The 18,273-nt window shown below is 37.8% G+C and overlaps 1 protein-coding gene across 3 annotated transcripts in view; it reads right to left on the bottom strand.

Moving 5' to 3' along the window:
* The window catches only part of LOC131572816 (plexin-B2-like), a 255,163-nt gene that overhangs the window by 12,718 nt on the left and 224,172 nt on the right, over window positions 1-18,273 (bottom strand). For all 3 annotated transcript variants that reach the window (XM_058826193.1, XM_058826194.1, XM_058826195.1), the window contains 11 exons: window positions 16,656-16,883; window positions 16,041-16,217; window positions 15,439-15,578; window positions 14,313-14,413; window positions 11,859-12,088; window positions 10,689-10,870; window positions 9,872-9,938; window positions 9,609-9,755; window positions 6,173-6,329; window positions 5,037-5,137; window positions 3,931-4,015 (listed from right to left, as the gene is read on the bottom strand). In XM_058826193.1, the coding sequence (XP_058682176.1) occupies window positions 3,931-4,015; window positions 5,037-5,137; window positions 6,173-6,329; window positions 9,609-9,755; window positions 9,872-9,938; window positions 10,689-10,870; window positions 11,859-12,088; window positions 14,313-14,413; window positions 15,439-15,578; window positions 16,041-16,217; window positions 16,656-16,883 (1,615 nt within the window). The remainder of the gene's footprint in view (window positions 1-3,930; window positions 4,016-5,036; window positions 5,138-6,172; window positions 6,330-9,608; window positions 9,756-9,871; window positions 9,939-10,688; window positions 10,871-11,858; window positions 12,089-14,312; window positions 14,414-15,438; window positions 15,579-16,040; window positions 16,218-16,655; window positions 16,884-18,273) is intronic.

The raw sequence follows: 18,273 nt of genomic DNA, 5'->3' as shown, positions 1-18,273 counted from the left end.
AAATCCAACATTAAATCACATTGTCCTTTGAGAGTCCTTAATTCAACTTGGAAGTTCATGTGAATGAAGTCAGAAAAAATAAAAGCTATCACTTTATTTTGAAGCAGTTGTGATTTCACAATAGATGCCATTCATGGCAATCATCTGCCAGTACAGTAAGAATCACTGCTGGCTGGGCATGAAGTATGGAATGTCTTTTGCAATCCCTGTTACTTACTTTTTATTTACTTACTGTTATTTACTATTTATTTAACCTTATTATGTCAGTTGTTAGGTACTCTCCTGCTTCCTCCTTTGAGTTAAAGGAATTTAATCTCTCTTTGCCCTCCTGATGAAAAATGGTCTCAAGTTTAACTTTGGACAGAAGAGGAAGCAGCTAAACGGGTTTCCACTGAGATTACTGGCTCTTACATGCAGCTGAGATTGTTCTGTGTTTGTTTAGCAGCAGCAGAATTGGCTACAAGTGGAATAGTAGTTATTTCATAGGAAAGTAAGGATTAAGAGACTACAGCTCAACCAGAAGAACTTCTGCAACCTGAAGATCTCACTTCATTGCTATAAATAGCAGGAAGAAAGAGGAAGAGAAATTCAGAACATGGACCAACAAAACATGTTAGCAATATGGTTGCTAAGAGAAAATAACAGTTCTGTGAGATAATATTTTCCTCAGTGGGAAAGTAGGAAATGAAGAAAATAAAAGATAAATAAAACCTCCTTTTTATCTTTTTAGTCACACTAAGCATCAAACTGTAAGCAGGAAGAAGATTGTGTCCAGGGGGTGAAATGCTTCCCCCTGAGCTCTTTGTCTTGGCCCTTGGGCATTCTTTGGCCACTATAAAATAATTATTGGGGTATTGGGGGGATGTTAATGGCAGCTGACTAATTATAATGATAGGAACCATGATGTAAACATCAGGCAATGTAGCCCCTTTCCCCTTGTGTGACCTGCAGCAAATTATCTTCCTTACAGTCTCCTCTACCATGAATACTGCTCCATGGAGATGAAGGAAAGGCTGTCCTAATAGATCTGCTAATTAGTATTTCTGATCTGCAGCCCTGTTTATTTTTATTCAGAATTAAAACAGGAAAAAACCCAACAAAACAAAAAAAGACCCAAAACCAAATATTAGGAAAAAACACCCCAAATAACAGAATGTGTTGTTTTGGTTTATAGTTCAGTACAGAAATACTAGTATGAAATCACTGGAACCATTCTCCTTCTTAATACAAATTACTAACTGCATTTATTGTCTCCAGAAGTGTAAGATGGTGCATTTAATTTGTCACAATCTCCAGCTTCCAGTGTCTTCCTGTTAGAAGCTCTGAATAAAGGCAGCATAGAAGCAATGCCAGGTTTTAGAGCAACATCTCTGAACATGGTTTTACATTTTCAGTTGGTGCAAAGCCTCCTACTTTGGCTGACAGTCAATGGCTTCAGCTGACACTTCTCAATGCAAAAGGTGCAAGTTAATGAGACTGAATAAAAGGAAATCCACTTCGTCACAAGCCTCATTCACAGTCAGGATAGGATTTCTGTTTATTCAAACTCTGTAAATCCAGAGCCATATAAATGTGTATGTGTGGGAGGGGAAGACTGATCCTCTCCTCTCCCTTTTATACACAGGGTCTCACAAATCATGGTCACAGCAGTCTCTCACTTTGTACAAGCTTTGTAACATTTTATAGCTTTCCAACAGAACAAGTTGGCACCAGATAGCTCTGAGGACCTTACAGTGCTAAAGAAAGCAGGGTGGCTTGGCATGAAACACTGTCATCCCAAATTTGTACGCTACCATGGTACAAGACAGATGTGGAGAAGAAACATGGTGGAAGCTGTTTGCACTTGATACTTTGGGATCTGAATTCTCTGCAGACTTTTCTCTCACATACAAGAGCTCTTGTGTGACAGCACTGTCCCCAGAAGTCTGTTTTTCTTTTACAATTTAGTATGCCACACAGATAACTAAGGAATTCACCTTGGAGTACAGATCATGCTTGTTCAAAGAGCTTCATCATACTGAATCATACTGAATGATATAATTGCGGAGAAGGAGGAAAGGAAAAAAATCTAACCCAAGAAAAAAAGAAAAACATGTGATCTGGTCCTCTACTGCCCGCCACAAGGGTAGAGAGGTGAGGAGGATGAAGATTGTCAGTCCAGAACAGAAGGCTGACCACTATTCCATATTTAGGAAGCAAAGCAAGTTAAGGGCAACACCAGGCTGCATTCACAGTCCACTCCACTTCTTTATAGGTGAGGTGACTATAGCCCCAGCCACCAGTGCAACCAAACTGAACAGGAATCAGCACCTTGCCTGGCTGCAGTCCACTGCATTAAACTGGATGGCTTTGTAAGTTAACATGCTGGGTTGGCACCTGCTGCGACAGAACAGCCACTGCTTGGCCAGCTATGCCAGGCACCTGCAGTAAAAGGGTGAGAACAGCCACAGCAGTGTAGACATGACCATTAGATGGCTCTTCTTTCTGGTGGTAAAAGTTTCAAAAGAAAGAATCCAGGACAGAGTAAAAAGTAAACAGTAAGTAATTCTGCCTGTATTAATTTCCTGTAAAGTCTGAACCTTTCTGCTAAATAGCCATATATGTCAGAGCTATCAGCTGAGACCCATCTTTTCGAAAAATGTACATTTCTGGCATATTATTTCCAACCTCCTAAACTACCCAGCCCTCGAAACATATTAAATCTAAGATCAGTAAATCTGTTTAAAGGAATGAAACTATTAGGTGAAGTAATGGCCTTTGCAATCAGTGCTAGACAGAAAGGCATATCAAATGAGTTCATGGGAGGAAGAATGATCTCACACAATTATTGTTCCATAAATCTAACTTCTACCTCATGTAAAATAACTGAATATAAGAATAAAAAACTCCAGAGAAACTGAACATCTGAAGTCAGTAAAGAAAATACATGTGACAGGGAACATATACTCACAAGTAAATATTGCCATAAAAATCTGAGTGTATTCAAGGCTGTAATGGATATTGTGTCTCAAGATATTTTGAAATATAGAAAATAGGTCTAGACAAAACACAGACATATAAAAGTAAAAGCTTTTAAGATGGGCTGAAAGCTAACAGGTTGTCTTCTGTGTTGTGAAGTCCAGCATACTGTAGCAGAGAGCAATACAAGAATTATGCAGCAGATGCATTAGTGATGTGAAAGAGAAGGAGCATTACAAAGAAATTCCTGACACTCACTTACAGAGGATTGAAAACCTCAAAAAGAGCAAACAAATTGTGAAAAACGGTGCATCTAAAGAGACAAAATGCACGGAATGATCAAAGCCAACTAAGAAGCCCTGGGAAAAAACAAGTTAGCATAGCTGGTGAAACATCACTCAAAAGGAAGGGAGACACAAAATCTGAAGGTACAGAGATGAGTTTGCAAGGCAACACAGTTGTAAGAAATGCTACAAAAAATTACATCAGATTCATTATGTCATAGAGAGGAGAGATAGTCTCCACTGTGGTCCATCTAGAACACTGCATTTAATTCTCAGTCTAATAAGAAGTGAAAGAAATTTGAAGAGGAACATGAATAGAGACTGAAGAAAGGAGAAAAAGAGATAAAGCTCTAGGAAGATGAAATGTACAGTTTGACTATAGATGTAGTGTGACTAAAAAACAAAATATGGGAGGAAATGTTTAATAAGAGTGCTTTCTATTAAGTTGGGCTATGGACTCACAGCAGTTATGATTAAAGTCCTAGGGTTTAAGGCTTTTATAACGATGGTAAAGAAAGTCATTGCAAGTGTACAGTGCATAACACACAACAAATAAACCCTATATAGTCTGGTGGGGAATATCTAGCTCCATGGAAGTGCCTGATAAACAAAATCAAAGTGGCAGCATGACTTTGTGGGTTTTGACTTCTAGTCATCTTGGGAGGTAGGGAAGCCACAAGATACTTACTTTCCCCTGGGACATCTTGCTGATTATCCTCTGGCTGCTGGGAAATTCCCATTTTTGATAAGATGAGTGTGGCACCATCTCGGACCTTTGAAAATACAAACAGAGATATTCTTTGAAAGAACCATGTGCTACTGAACCTTATTCTTAAACCGTAAACTGGGGTTTCTGTAATTGCTTGCAGGGAATCTGGGACAAATGCTAACCTTCCAAGGCTTCTTGGGCTCTGCAATTCAGAACAGACTCCCTCCCACTCTGTAAGAGATCCCATCAACACCTCCTCTGAGATTACTGAAATACTAGGAGCATCTTTGAGGCTTAAGCACTTCCTTAACCTGGTGTGGGTGACCTCTGGACAAAAATGGGGTTCATCATGAAGAATCAGACTTCTTTTTCTTAGAGAAAACTAACCAACTTTTCTCTTTTGCAATCAGGATTAACCATTGTTAGAAAACAATAAATAGCACAAAAATGAAAGATAAGTGGATTGCAAGTGCACAGTATTAAACCTAAAACAGACAGTAAAACACTGTCAACTTCTGCTCTCCTGATTGGGCTTTTGAACAAACCAGACCAACTCAAAATCTATTTAGCAGCACAGCAAGGACAAAGACAATTCTCGGGCGCAGGAAGTAGTGGAGAAAAGGAAAGATGAATATGAGACCTAGCAAAAAGTTGAATGTTCAGAATGGAATTTGGATTTGGATACTTCAGTGTTGAGGAAACCAAGGTGCTGGCATTCAGGTTTTCTGTTTTTATATAAAATGCTTAGACAGAATGTCTAGACTGAGCCTTTCATAGTCCGAACCTTCTACTGACCAGACCCAGACCCGTGTTTTTCTTTTTATTCTTTATCATAGAATTATAGAATGGTTTGAGTTAGAAGGGGTCTCCAAGATTTCCAACTGCTCTTCCACGGGCAGGAACACCTTCCACTAGACCAGGTTTCTCAGAACCCCTTTTAGCCTGGCCTTGAACACTGCCCGGGATGGGGTATCCACAACTTCTCTGGCAATGTAGCAATGAAATTTGTCTATAAACAAATAAAGATTTCATTTATTACAAGAAAACAAATAACAGGTGTGAACAACATTTTTGAAACAGCTTACATTGTAGTGCATTAGTGTGTTGATACGTTTCCATCTGCCATCTCTTTGGGATGTCAAATCCAAGTCCGAGAGGATCTGTGCAGTAGAACCTGGACGCCATTCTAAGGGGTAATTAAAGTGAGAAAAACCAGTTTTTAACCATGTCCAAAAATAACTACTCCAATGTTTTACAGACCCACTGACACATTGTGAAACATCAAAAGAAGTAATGTAGCACATGCCCCAGTGTGTGGTTTTTATTGCTTAATCATTTGGTCTTTATTACAGAAGTTTGCATGAACTATTCCTAAGCATGCATATGACTTCTGATTATCTTCCATAAAAATGTAAATTCCTTCTCATAGAATTCAATAAATATATACAATAAGATCTGCTATCATTCCAAAACAGAGTAGGATTTCATAGAATAGAAAAGACATTTTAGGGGATTTACTAGTATTTTCTGAAGTGCAAGAATTCCAACTTCTACTTTCAGATTAATGCAGTAATGAAAATATTGAAAAAAAATATTAATTGGTGCTTTTATTCTGAGTTCATTAGGCCTTTTAAGGAACACCATTTCTTTTTTTTGTCAAGAAAAGAACAGCAATTTTGAAAGCCTTCAAGGAGGATGATTTTCAGAGACTAAGTGGTACATCATCTCCTAAAAGTGCAGTTCCTGTAAGTTATAATTCTTCTGCATAACCATCATAAAGGCAACCAAAAATCAGTACCAGTTTCTGAAATTGCATCATTACTTTTCCATCAGTTAATTATCCATGCTGCCATTATCACATTAATTAGTACCTGAGATACTGACTGTCAGACATGAATTCATTTGTGCCACCAGTCATTAACAGACTCTTGCAATGCTGATGACAGTACACCAAAACTTTGATAGTCAAGAAAAACTAACTCTGTAAGAAGACATTAATTTTTAAGGCATATTCAGATTGCTGCAAAATGCTGTATTTTTGCATTCAGCTGAACATGAATTCAGCTTAAAAAAAAACAAACAACAAACCACAACCAAAAAACAAACAACAAACCAAACCATAATCAAGCAATAAAATCCTCTTGTAGACATTTTTTCAGAAAATGCAAAGTCACACAACAGGTCTCACCTGTTCAATATAGTATCACAAGTAACTACATACCAAGAACTACACTGTCAGCTTTTGGCCACTGAGAACATGGCAGATTTCGATAGACTTGGTCTATTATCTTTTCCTTTACTTGTGATATAGTGTCACAGTTCAGCACTTTCACAGGTATAGAATCATTTCCTCCCTCTTGCACATATACATTAACTGTCTGTGAAGAAAAGAATGCACAGGGTTATTAAGGCAAATCAGTGCTGAATTACCTCTGAATCTATTTCTGAAATGTATTTCTGGGTGATTTAAATGCAAACAGTATCTGAAATTCACCAGGCAATGATTATTGCACAGCAAACATATTTGCAATGGGAGTATGGATTATTTAAGGGATTATTTGAAGGATCTTTTGCTGTTATGCAGCCAACCAGCTATCATAAATTCCAGTTAATTTCTCCCACTATGACAAGACAGAAGAAATACAGAATAGATTTAGTCATACCTAATATGCTAATATTATTAAGTCTTGGGAGTTTATTAAAAATACAAGAACAAAGCAGTTGGACCACTGACTCATTATATGTTTCACATTTAACCTGATAACACTGAACATAAAACAGGCCATGTATTGCGGTGCCCAAATTTCACGAGTTCCCAATAATCATTTGAACTGTACTTTGTTGAACTTGTAGAATATAATGTGCTCTCGTCTTCTTTTATGCTTTCTACATGGGTGTGGTTTTAAAGATGAGCAGACTACTTCTGTACATATGGCAATTTAACATGGCTCAACTGATGAGCAGTGAGTTGTTCAGCTCTCCAAACTTTACCTCCTCTTACCAGCTGTTCATTAAATACGCACACACAGACACATATGTATGTACATATAAAAGTGATTTCTATCATCTTATGTATTTGAAAACCTCATTTACTGCCTACTGTTGTCATAATAACTCTAATAGCTCCAGGGAATACACCTAAGTAGATTACGCTAGTTCTAAAATATTACTGTTTTCTGATAGTATTGATATGGTTTCTTTAATGTTAAAGAGAATTTCTTGAGAGCCTGTAATTTGCTAAATCAAGAGTGATTTTTTGAAAGTAGCTTTTCTATGTAAGTGTCAGTTTCAATATAGACAAAAGCAAATAAGAAAACCATGGCCAGAATACCTCCCCCAGAAGGGAAAAAAAAAAATCCAAAAACCCAAATAGATACTATGAAGAGCTTCTTTCTTTCGCTAGCTGAATTAGCAATACAGCTCAGAGCCCTTGTAGATCTTTTACCAGTCAGGCAACTTAGAAGGCCAGGCACCTGTGAAACACTGCACCTCTCAGATACATACAGTCCTGCCAACCATAATGCCTGAATTTATCACATCAGACCTCAGAAATAAACTTGTATAGCTGGTATTTTGAAACAGTGAAGAAAAGCTATGCCATACGGCAGTCAAATTAAACATGATTGCACTGTCCCTTGACAGAAAGCTCAAACTAATAATGAGATTTCACCTTCCTTTTCCTATTAGCTTTATGGTAATTAGACATGATTTTGCTTCTGGTTCAGTATGCAGCATGTCAGTGTAACCAGTGATGCAAAACAGATTCATCTTTTAAATAAGAACAATTAGAGAGCAGACAACTGCTCTATGCTGTACTTACCCACCTTGTCTCACTTTCAGGCAGAAGTGAAGGAATTAACTCATGCTTTAACCTACATTGGTGCCCAAATGCTCCCTAACTGTTCAGAGTTGCCACAACATCATCATCATCATGCCAAAGATCCCAAAAACTAATGGCAGTATGCCCCCTCCATAACCTTTTACAATACATATATACACATATACATACATCTCATCAACTTCCACACATGCACATACTTAAAATATTTGTTTGATGGGAAATCTGTAAGTCTGGACCAAGTACTGCTACTGTACAATGGTACAATGCTTAAAATCTAGCTAATAAGTGTGTTGTGTCCATATCTGATTGCATACATGAATTTTCTGCCTTCACACTGATTAATTTAGTTTAATTGCAGTTGTTTTTTTGTTTTTTTTAAAATGCAAATAAACAGACCAAGTAAAGAATTATTGCCATTAAGACTTACATTATTAAGACATGGAAATAAATTTTGTTTTCCATACACAATAGAAATTATAGCCAGCATTGCCAATCAGTGCATTTTCTGTGTGTGGAACTTATAAAGATGGTAACTCAACTAATCCCCAAAATATCAGTTGAACTTAAAATTTCTTCTTGCCCAACACATTCTTCATTCAGGCACTCTAGGTCACAGTTTGGTGACTCCATGAGTGCAAGTCCTACAGTACTCTTCTCCCACCAGCATCCTTTCAGAATACATAAAATGGTGATTCACACCCCCCCACCCTGATGAAATAATTTTCATTAAATTTCTTTTCCATGCTGCATATATGTCACTGCATCTTTCTTAGTTGAAGACAACTAAAATTACTCCTAACGTCAATAAAAAAGAAATTAGAAAGAGAAAAAAAAAAGAATCAGTCTTTGAAGGACAGTCTGTGCATCTTTGATACTCACTACACTGTACCCTGAAGAAAACCAGCAAGACTGTCAGAAAGAGTACAATTACATTTTACACTCCCTGAAAAGCTAAAGAGTGGGCTGCTAGAATTTTTTCAAAAGGACAGTGAATCTGTGTTCTGGAGTATGTTTAAAAAGTGGTGGAATTTCTGACAGTGAACAGAATTAAGTTAAAGTAGAATTCATTATAGAAAAGAACTGGACCATGGCACTGGTGATTAGATACAGGGGGAGGCTGAGTTCAGAGGGGGAGTTCCCTTGCCAGGAGTGTCCATTTCATTCCACTTGAAGCAGCTAACACAGGTCTCCAGAACTGGCTGTAGAGGCACTGTAGTGAATTATTTCCCTAAGAGGAAATAAACAACTTTCAGTGCCAGTTGGGCTGCCCACGTTCAGGAGATTTTGACTCACACAGAAAAAAAAAAGTAGAACGAGGTTCATGAAGTGTTTTGGAGATTATGGAGGCATCTCACAGGACTGCAGAGGAGCACAGACTGGTATTCTAATAAAATGATGTCTAAAATGATGTTCAATATGCTGATTAGCAGCAATCACAAGGGAAAAAACCTGAAGTTCTGGCATAATGGCAGAGCAAGAATTCTGCAAAAATCAATTGCCAATGAATTTAGATGGGAAAATGGGAGGAGCCAATCATCCTGACCACTTTTGAAACTGAAACTGAAAATTATGAAAGGGATTTATTGAAATGGATTCAGCACTGGCAGGATTTGAATTTTATGTTTGAAGATACACTGTAATCCTGTTTTCCTGCTTGGAGACTTGTTTTGGTCAAACAACTGACAATCCTGCCCATGACCAGAATTTCTATGCAGTTCACAGTAGTCTAGAAAACTGTGTACAGACTTAACACTATAAGAAAAAAAAAATTAAAATAAAAAATGATTTTATAATCTATTAATCATGCTTTGCTTACCAACTGTGTGTACTCTACATCATCTCCCAGTAAGCCTGTGTCATTCAGTGTATACTTTGCTTTCTTCAGTACAGCATCCACTGGGCCTTTTTCTACTTGATGTTTGATAGCCTTGAACAATTTATAAAGAGGCTCCCCAGCATTATCCTATGTAAAGGAAAGGAAATTAAATAAAGCAAAATCAAAAGATATACTTAGTGTAGCTTTTTTAAGTATTACTGATTAAAAACAAAATCCCACAGGCAACAGACTTCAACTCTTACCTTGAGGTACTGATATAAACAAATAGACATCCAGTTAGACAACATTCTCTCAACAACCGTTTCAGATCTGAAAAAAAAACCAACCCTGAATATAGTAAGGGCACTTAATGACAAGGTTTAAAAAAAAAAATCCACTGCTTGCTTGAAATATAATATTTTTACATGCTTAACTGCATTCAGTCTCCTAATGCAATGATTTCCCTATAGAGTTTTGAAAGCATATTCTTGCTTTAGGATAAGTGCTTTGTATTGCTCATCATTCCTGAGTAGGTACCTTTATCTTGCTGCTGAAAAAGCACACATCCTTTATTCAAAATTTCAAATTGGGTCTACACTGTGAGAGCTAAAAAATTAACCCAGTTGTGCAGTTACTGGGAAACCTACCGCTTACAAAGCTACAACATACACAAAGCAAGATCTATTGAAATTTATTGGGAATAGCAGCTGGGTTAAAACACTAGTGCAAGCCCTCACTGAATGCACAATGCAGCTGATTATATTTGCTCATTATGGAGGTGATGTGTGATATAAATGGTAGCTCATTTGGAATAAAGTTAGATTAAAAAGTAAATGAAATGTTCAGTGTGGTATTTCGAAGTAAGGTGTTTCTGCATTGTAGTATTTGAATAAGCAGTCCTGCCCAGCATGCTGCTGGTGCCTTCCGCAGCTGCTCTTGATGGGCTTGTCTTGCTAATATGCTTGGGCCAAGCTATTTCTAACTTTTACAGGTAGCCAGCTTTTCACCACAGTCACACTGCAAAAGAATCATGTTCACAGAAAGCCAGAGACATACAGAAAATATGACAATCATTCAGACCTTCTTAGCATCAGCTTTGGATTTTTGGCCACAACATACTGCTCCATCAGTTCTAAGAACAGCGTCCTCATGATGTCAGTGTAGTATTCTAGTTTTCCATGTAAAGCGACAGTCAGTAAAGATGCAAAATACACTTTAGCTCGAGCAGAGAACTCCCTTTGGATTTCCAGTGTGTGAATAAACTGAAAAAGAAAACAAAGGTAAAATTAAGTCAGATGACAGGTTTCTGAAGAACCTCAACACTTGTCTGCCCTAAGAAGACAAGAAATATTATTTAAATATTAAATCTCCTAAGCACTAAATCAAAAAGTTTTCAGAAGTTTGAAAGAACTTCTTATAAGAAAATGTTGCCTAAATTTTGGTTTTAGATACACGAGGTACTGGACTGACCTAAGGAATATATACTTAACTAAAACCTTATCTAAAAAGGATGTTTTAATTAAATGCAAAATAGTGTTCCGTGACAGTTTTAAAAGAGAAAATCAACTCCCCTCTCCCCCAAATTCCCAGTCCTTTCACATCAAATTACAAAGACACTAATGTAAGTACACCTATAAATGTGCTCTCATCTGCCATAAACTCTAATTCTACCATTAACTAGCTCAGCACTGGGTTCTCATAAAAAAAAAAAAAAGAGAGAGAGAGAGAGAAAGCTAGAAGCCTAAATCTATATTTAGGTGTCTGACAATGAGCTTCAGTTTTTGAGAATGAGCAATTATAAGTCTCTTCAGAGCAGCTGTGAGCACTCATCAGTGTTGATGAATAGGCCACTTGAGGAGCCTCTACCTTCATTGGGGCACAGATTCTGGCTGTTCGTAGGTGACTCCCTTGAGGACCCAGGATGGAACCACTCTGATCACGTTTCTTAAAAGGCTAAACCAAACTTTTAACACCTGTTTTTATGCCAGATTGGGAAATACCTGCTTTTTACAACCATTGCAATGTTGACTAACTCCATGTTACATGACCTAACACAGAAATATGAGATCCAACAGGAAGCTCTGGCTGTGATGCCACATATCTGCAGTGGTTACTGTGAAATCAGAACCACATGAAAATCACTTATTTTTATTAATTTTGGTTCAGCTGTGCTTGCAAACCTGCTGTCTTGCGCACATATACACAGGTATGTCTAGTTAAGAGACAAGGTGAATCTACTGCAGTACTCACGTTAATGAGAAATGATTTGCTGTTGAGGAGGTTGGAGAACTGGTACAAAGCCTGCTCCACGGTCTGGCGCCTGGCCTCAGGAATATCCAGCTTTCCTGTAATCATCACATCTTTCTCTCCATCTTTGGAGGGCAAGAAGAAGACTCTGTCCGTGTATGTTTTGTAGTCTAGTACTGGAATTCCAGCTTCATTGATGTCATTTGTCTGATCCTCCATCTCGATCATTAGATCTGAAATATGGAATGCAGTTTAATGGTTCAGTTCAAAAATTCTGGAGGTTTTTTTAGGCAATACAAGCTCTTTGAGTGCCTTGTAATAGTGAAAAAGCAACTCAGCAGCAAAAACTTATTTCATTTCACATTTTCTCTTGCTATTTTTAACAATCATCCTATTAACTATAACCACAGCTAATCCTGTGGTGACATGAGGATAACTGCCTTTAGCACTGATGGTTTCCTTGTTGTTGCCTGTCTGTAAAAGGACCTTTATGGCATCTGTGTGAGTTCATGTAGATGAATGCAGGATTACAGTACAGAACTAGAAAAAGACACTGCAATTTTTTTTGCAGTTTGGTTTTATTTTTTTTTCCCAATCCATATTCTATACCCTCTGAGTCTAGTTAGTACAGAAAGTTCTTTTAAAAACACAGCAATCCAGGAAAGAGAGGTTTAAAGTGTAAAGCAAGCTAATTTAATAGGAAGGAAGGGGATGGCAGAAAGGAAGAAGGTTAAATGGTTCATTGAAATTGATGGAAATATTTCTGTGGGACTGAAAAGCCTGAAATTTTTAAAAGGGGCAAAAATTAGAATTGGAGCAGCTATTCTAGCTGAAGGCTTTCCAATTACCCAATATTGCTGATTAATTGGAATACCATGTTAATTAATATAGCGACCTATTGTCTCAGGAGTTTTATTGCTCTTATTAATTCATTTTCCTCTTTATTTTATAGCATTCATCAAAGCTGAGGGACAAAGAATCTTCTGGTTTCCCTCTGTGTGGTATTAATACTTCCTTCCTGCTGTCCCTTTCCTTGGCTATCTTTGTTCCTGTGTATTTTAGAGAGTTTGCACTTTGTGCTGTTGACATCACAGTTTCACAGTATGGAACCAGAATGTGTTTTGACTTCAGTGTTTCATTTAACTGTAAATCAAGCTGGATGTAGTTTAGGAACTGGATTACTCCTTGGATGTGCATTCTACTTCCCTAGTGTTTGTACTTTGTGGAGCAGAGAGGAAACTTTCAACCCAACAGGTTGTATGAAGGTGCAACTCCCTACTCTTGCCCCAGCAAGAGAAAGGTACCTTCTCCTTTCAGAAACGGGTATGGAGTGCCCTGGGAGAGGTGGAGAGAGGGAGAACCTTGCTAGATCCTCTCACAGTTCAAAATGCAGTTTGAAATGACGCCCATTTGGGATTGATTCAAATATTTGCTTGCCCAGCAAAATAGTTTGTGTCCAGAACCTGGAAAGAGTTGGTTTTCAGAGAAAGCAGTAAAGAACATCCTGTCCCAGAAATGCCAGAAAAAAAAAAAAGACTGAGGGAGGCTTACAGCATGACTGAAATCTTTGAGATACCCTGAGCTTCTTAAGTTAATGTCAAACTCTAACCTGAAATTGCTGTTTTATTCAATCTTGCTTTTTAGCCACAGTCAATATGAAATTGTGTTTTCTCTTCAGCAATAAAGCATGTGGGTAGGTATTTATTCTTGATAGAGATTATTTCACCACGACCCAACAGCAAGTATAATTCAGATAATGAGGTGACATTTCATGGTAATCATTTAGGCCAATATTTGCAATGTTTGCACTCAAATGCCTAATTTAAGCATTGCAATGAGCAGTTCAACATGTAAAAATGCTGAGCCTTTGCACATCCTGCTGCCTTCCCTGGGATGAAGCCTCTACATTTACACAGAACAATTAGCTAGCTCCTCTAAACAACCTGAAGATTTTCCCATGGTGAACAGGTTAAAATGCTATTTCTTTCCTGTGAGCTTACCAAATTATCCCTTTGTATGCTGATGGCTGCAAATAAATTTTGAAGCTCTGAAAACAGTTTTTAATGTGCATTCATTGGACATACAGTCACTGTGCTAAATATTAAGTGTACTGTTAGTCACTCTAAAACATTCTTGTCTTTGTGTTAATGCCAAATCACATTAATGGCTATAAGTAACCCCAATCTCAATTAGTTTCTACTCCCAGTTTCTAATTCTGTTCTTCCTTTAGGCTAAAATAATCAATTTCTTTTAATAACCTCAGCTACCTATTTTATTTTATTTACTTCTCTCATACATAATAGCAAAATATCTGCTCTATGTCAATGTCAGTAATGAAGTCTACTAAGATGTATTGATTATTTGTTCCCAGAAGACAGTTTTAGTGAGCTAGCACCATTCCTCCAGCATGTTGTGATTGCTGAAGAGGACCCACAGCAGTAAAAATATTTGTGATACCTGTGAACTCCTTCTTGCACCGGTCTCTGACACTCTCCTCCAGGCCTTCAAGCTGTGATTTAATTTTTTCATACTCTCGTTCCGCTTGTTGGCTCTTGCGTCTTTATGGAACAGAAGTAAGATTTTAAAAAAGTTACAAAATGCAAAAGTAAATAATTTGCAACAGTTCTCAGAGGGAAGCCCAATGACTGGAAGAAATTTTCGTGGCTTGGATTTTTTGAAATACAGCAGAAACAGAATGGAGGAGGAAAACAGCGACAGTGGCCAAAATCTTTCCATGTAAAGCAACTTGGCACTATCATGGGCTGGTTGCTTCAAAGCAGACTTGGGCCAGTAATTTAAAATCCAGAAAGTAGCTACAAATGCTTTCAATCATATATCAAGAACAGGAACTTAGTTTGTATGCATTGTACAAGGACTGCTTGCAACATGTCCTGCTCTGGCTCTAAGCCACCCAGGAGTGTCTGGGATCAAACTCAGAAGGTTTGATGGAGGTTCACAGGGACTGTACAGCACATGCTTCAGATGTATTGATATGTACCATAAGAGTGAAATCCACCCCTTCCTGAGGGACAGTATGAGGCCCTCATTACTAACCTTAAAATTAGACTAAGTAGGTTTTAAGTGAAATACAGACATATATTCTGGCCCTTTATGAAGCATGAATTTCAACACCAGCCATGAAGTTTGTGTGTAGGTAATGCATCTGGAAAGGTAAAAATGATCCCTTAGTCATAACCATTCAGCTCAGACCTACAGTGCTGACTGAGGCAGCATAAATGTTGATGGGTATTTATACAGTATAACTTATCTCCTTCACAAGTGCCACTTTAGCTGGCATTTCAAAAGGGTATGTGTGCAACTCAGTCTGCAATTGTTTACTTGGAAAGCCTGGGACCAATTGTGTTTATATAAAAAGGAGGGACTGGGCTGACTGACACCAAGGAATTTGGCATGCGTGAGAGGAATAAATTGGTGCTCATACATATTTCCAGCTGTAACTCCTTTTCTGAACTCTACAGCTCATAAAAAAGATGAAGATAGTTTCTGTAGACCGAGCTGAAAACAATCAGGTAGTACCTTGAAAGCTTTAGGGAAACAAAAACACCTAATTAGAAGAACTTACCTGTAACAGATGATAGAAATGCCAATGATTACTATCATAGGAATAAGTACCAGTGGCAAGATAAGATTCAGTGGGATATCAGTCACACGATTATCATATTCCACCCTTCCAAGGATCCATTCCCGGAGTCCAAATTTTACCTAGTTAGATAAAAACAGACATTTGTCTCAACAAGTTCAAATGTAAGGTGGTCCACTTCTCAGTTGCACTCTAAATTCTTAGTAATTTTCACAAGTGAATTTCTAGCTGAAACTGCCAAACAAAGGAAATATTTCTGAATATTTTAAACTGAATTTGGGTCACTAGCACTTTATTCCATGAAGTAATTTAATTTTGCTCAGCTGAGGAAGAAAGATCCTCAGTCTGTCTGGCTAGAGTTCTACATTTCTTTATGATGAAGGTAGAAGGCATTTGGCAGCCTTGAGACTGCTCTTTACGTGTGACATCTTTTATGCAGTAGGCAGAAGCTGGAGGAAGAAAGAACTGCAAAGAGCTTCTTCACAGTACTACAACAACTTTGGAGAACAAATTACTTCAGTCAAGAGGCACTGTAAAAGTGTTATTGATACACGAAACTAAATTCTACAGAAAAGGTAACATACAATGAATTCAGGAAGGTTATTGATGGTATCTCTCTTCTGCCGTTTCTTTGGTTGAGGCTGTACTTCTGGTGGCTCACAATATAAGTCCGTTTCAGTTAGAGTTTTTATATTGCAAGGCTCATCACCCACAAACGCCTGGGCCTCATCTATCGTCATGGCTTTGTTCAGGTTACTGCCCTAGACAGAAAATAAAAGGCTGAATTATCATCGCACTTTTAGCAGCAGATATGACTTGCACTGCAGCCTACACAACAGCAGAGTGATTGGGAGTTATGTGATTCCTCTTCCTTCCTTCCTGGTGTGAGATGAGAGGTCCCTTCCCGTTCTTGGGAGGTCTACTGGGAGAGGGCATTTCCAAATGCAAATGCCAGACTCAGCAGGAGGGGGCATCCTCAGCAAAACCAAAGTTCGGCTACAAAGATAGGAACTCTCTCTGAAAAGGGGTGTGGGGAGAAATGGGAGCTGTCAATGTTCATTGTCTAGCAGAGGTAAGGGACTCTGCCAAGAATTTGGGGTATGGCAACAAACACCTGTTAAGGCTTTGAGAAAGGAACGAAAAATTCCAAACATTCTTCAAGGAAAAAATGAGGAAGCATCAACTTTTGACAAGTTTACCTTTGCATTAATAAGCTTGTTGACTTGTTTTTTGATGCCATCTGTGAAGTTTTCGAAAGTTGGGTCTGCGACATAGGCAAAGGAGTGGCTCTCATTTTTCACAACCAATTTATAATGATCCATTAGAATAACAGTGGTAATGTTATAGTTTTCTGGGTCTTCCAGTATTGGAGGAGAAGAAAAAACCACTGTGGTTTCATTAAGTCTTGTAACAACCTTTCCATAAAACTGTAAGAAACAAGACAAGAAGAAGAACACGCACATTTCAGAGTCAGATTCCTTTCTGTACATAACTGTTGGTAACTTTAGACCATAGAAATAAAACCACTGAATTTATATCCTCTCTATACAGCAGAAATACCATAGCATAAAGTATTTTTGAAAAAGAAAATGAAATAAATTTGTTGATGGGGATAAATCCTTGATTCACTATATTCTAGCAGTTGTCTGCAGAAGAAGTTTGGGCTATGGATCAGTTTCCATTGCCTCCAATTTCCATGGCTCTTTGCCACTGGACTGATACCATCAAATTCCACTCAGATTAGGAAGTTAACATGTCACCCTTAATCCTGATCATCTTCTGTACCTTTAAGTAGCTTGGGTCAATTCTTTTCTACTTACACCACATAATACCTCAATGAACTTCAATACAATTGTTAAGTAAAATTTTGGAATAGAATTCAACAGTTGTCACTCAGCTACTCAAGGTAACAAATGTTCAATTCAACAAATTCAACAAATGTTTTTAGCCTGACACTTTCAGTCATTCAGTAACATCAACACTAATAGGAACCCTCAATACTTATTCTATCAGCACCTCTGTTTCTCACTTCATGACTCAATGCATCTTGATAGCTTCCCCCCAACATTACTGATTGCTGAGTAAGTGAAAGCAAACCAAAAGGTTAGAAAAGCTGAGTAGTCTGCAAAGTCTTAACGAAGAATGCAAGCTATAGGTAATGCTGACTTAAGCTAATAGGTTGAATATACATAAGAGGAGGTGTGAGAAATGTTGATAAACACTGTCAAGAATGCTAAATAGACTTTAAGATTGTCCTGGGAGTCAAGATTATCAAGATAATTACCTTTTGAAGTTTATGGCCTAAAAAATGTAGGCAGCTTTCCTCTTAAAAATCTTTAGGAATAGGGTTCTAATTGATCCCAATCCAGCTGGCTTTGGCATACTCTAAAAGTTGAATCATGCATATAAATACAAAACATGCACATTACCAACTCTTTATGGCTCACAAGACAGTCTTACAATGAAGAGCCAACCTTAGAAAGAGTCTTAAAGTGCTCTTACTGGAAGATCACTCTAAGGTCTAAATCATGTCATTAAATTGTGATCTTCACTAGAAGTAGGGGAAATTGAGCCTATTAGTAATGTCAGTTCCTCTTAGCAGGAGATGCAAGGATTTTTTAAAATGTTATTTTTCACAGCTTTTTGTGACCTGTTGCAGGTGGGATATGCATGAAGCAACAAAGAAAAGAAGACTTGGTTCATTGAGATGTGAGGAAATAAAAGAAACTGATCATGCAAAGCTGAGTAGTCTGCATTGTCTAGATTTAGATCTTGATTCAGGCAAATTGCTAATGCTTGCAGGGGGAGAAGAAGGAG

This window comes from Poecile atricapillus, chromosome Z, assembly GCF_030490865.1.
Source record: "Poecile atricapillus isolate bPoeAtr1 chromosome Z, bPoeAtr1.hap1, whole genome shotgun sequence".
Lineage (NCBI taxonomy): Eukaryota > Metazoa > Chordata > Aves > Passeriformes > Paridae > Poecile > Poecile atricapillus.
Note: the sequence above shows the minus strand (reverse complement) of the source record. Positions and strands in the feature narration are given on the sequence as shown.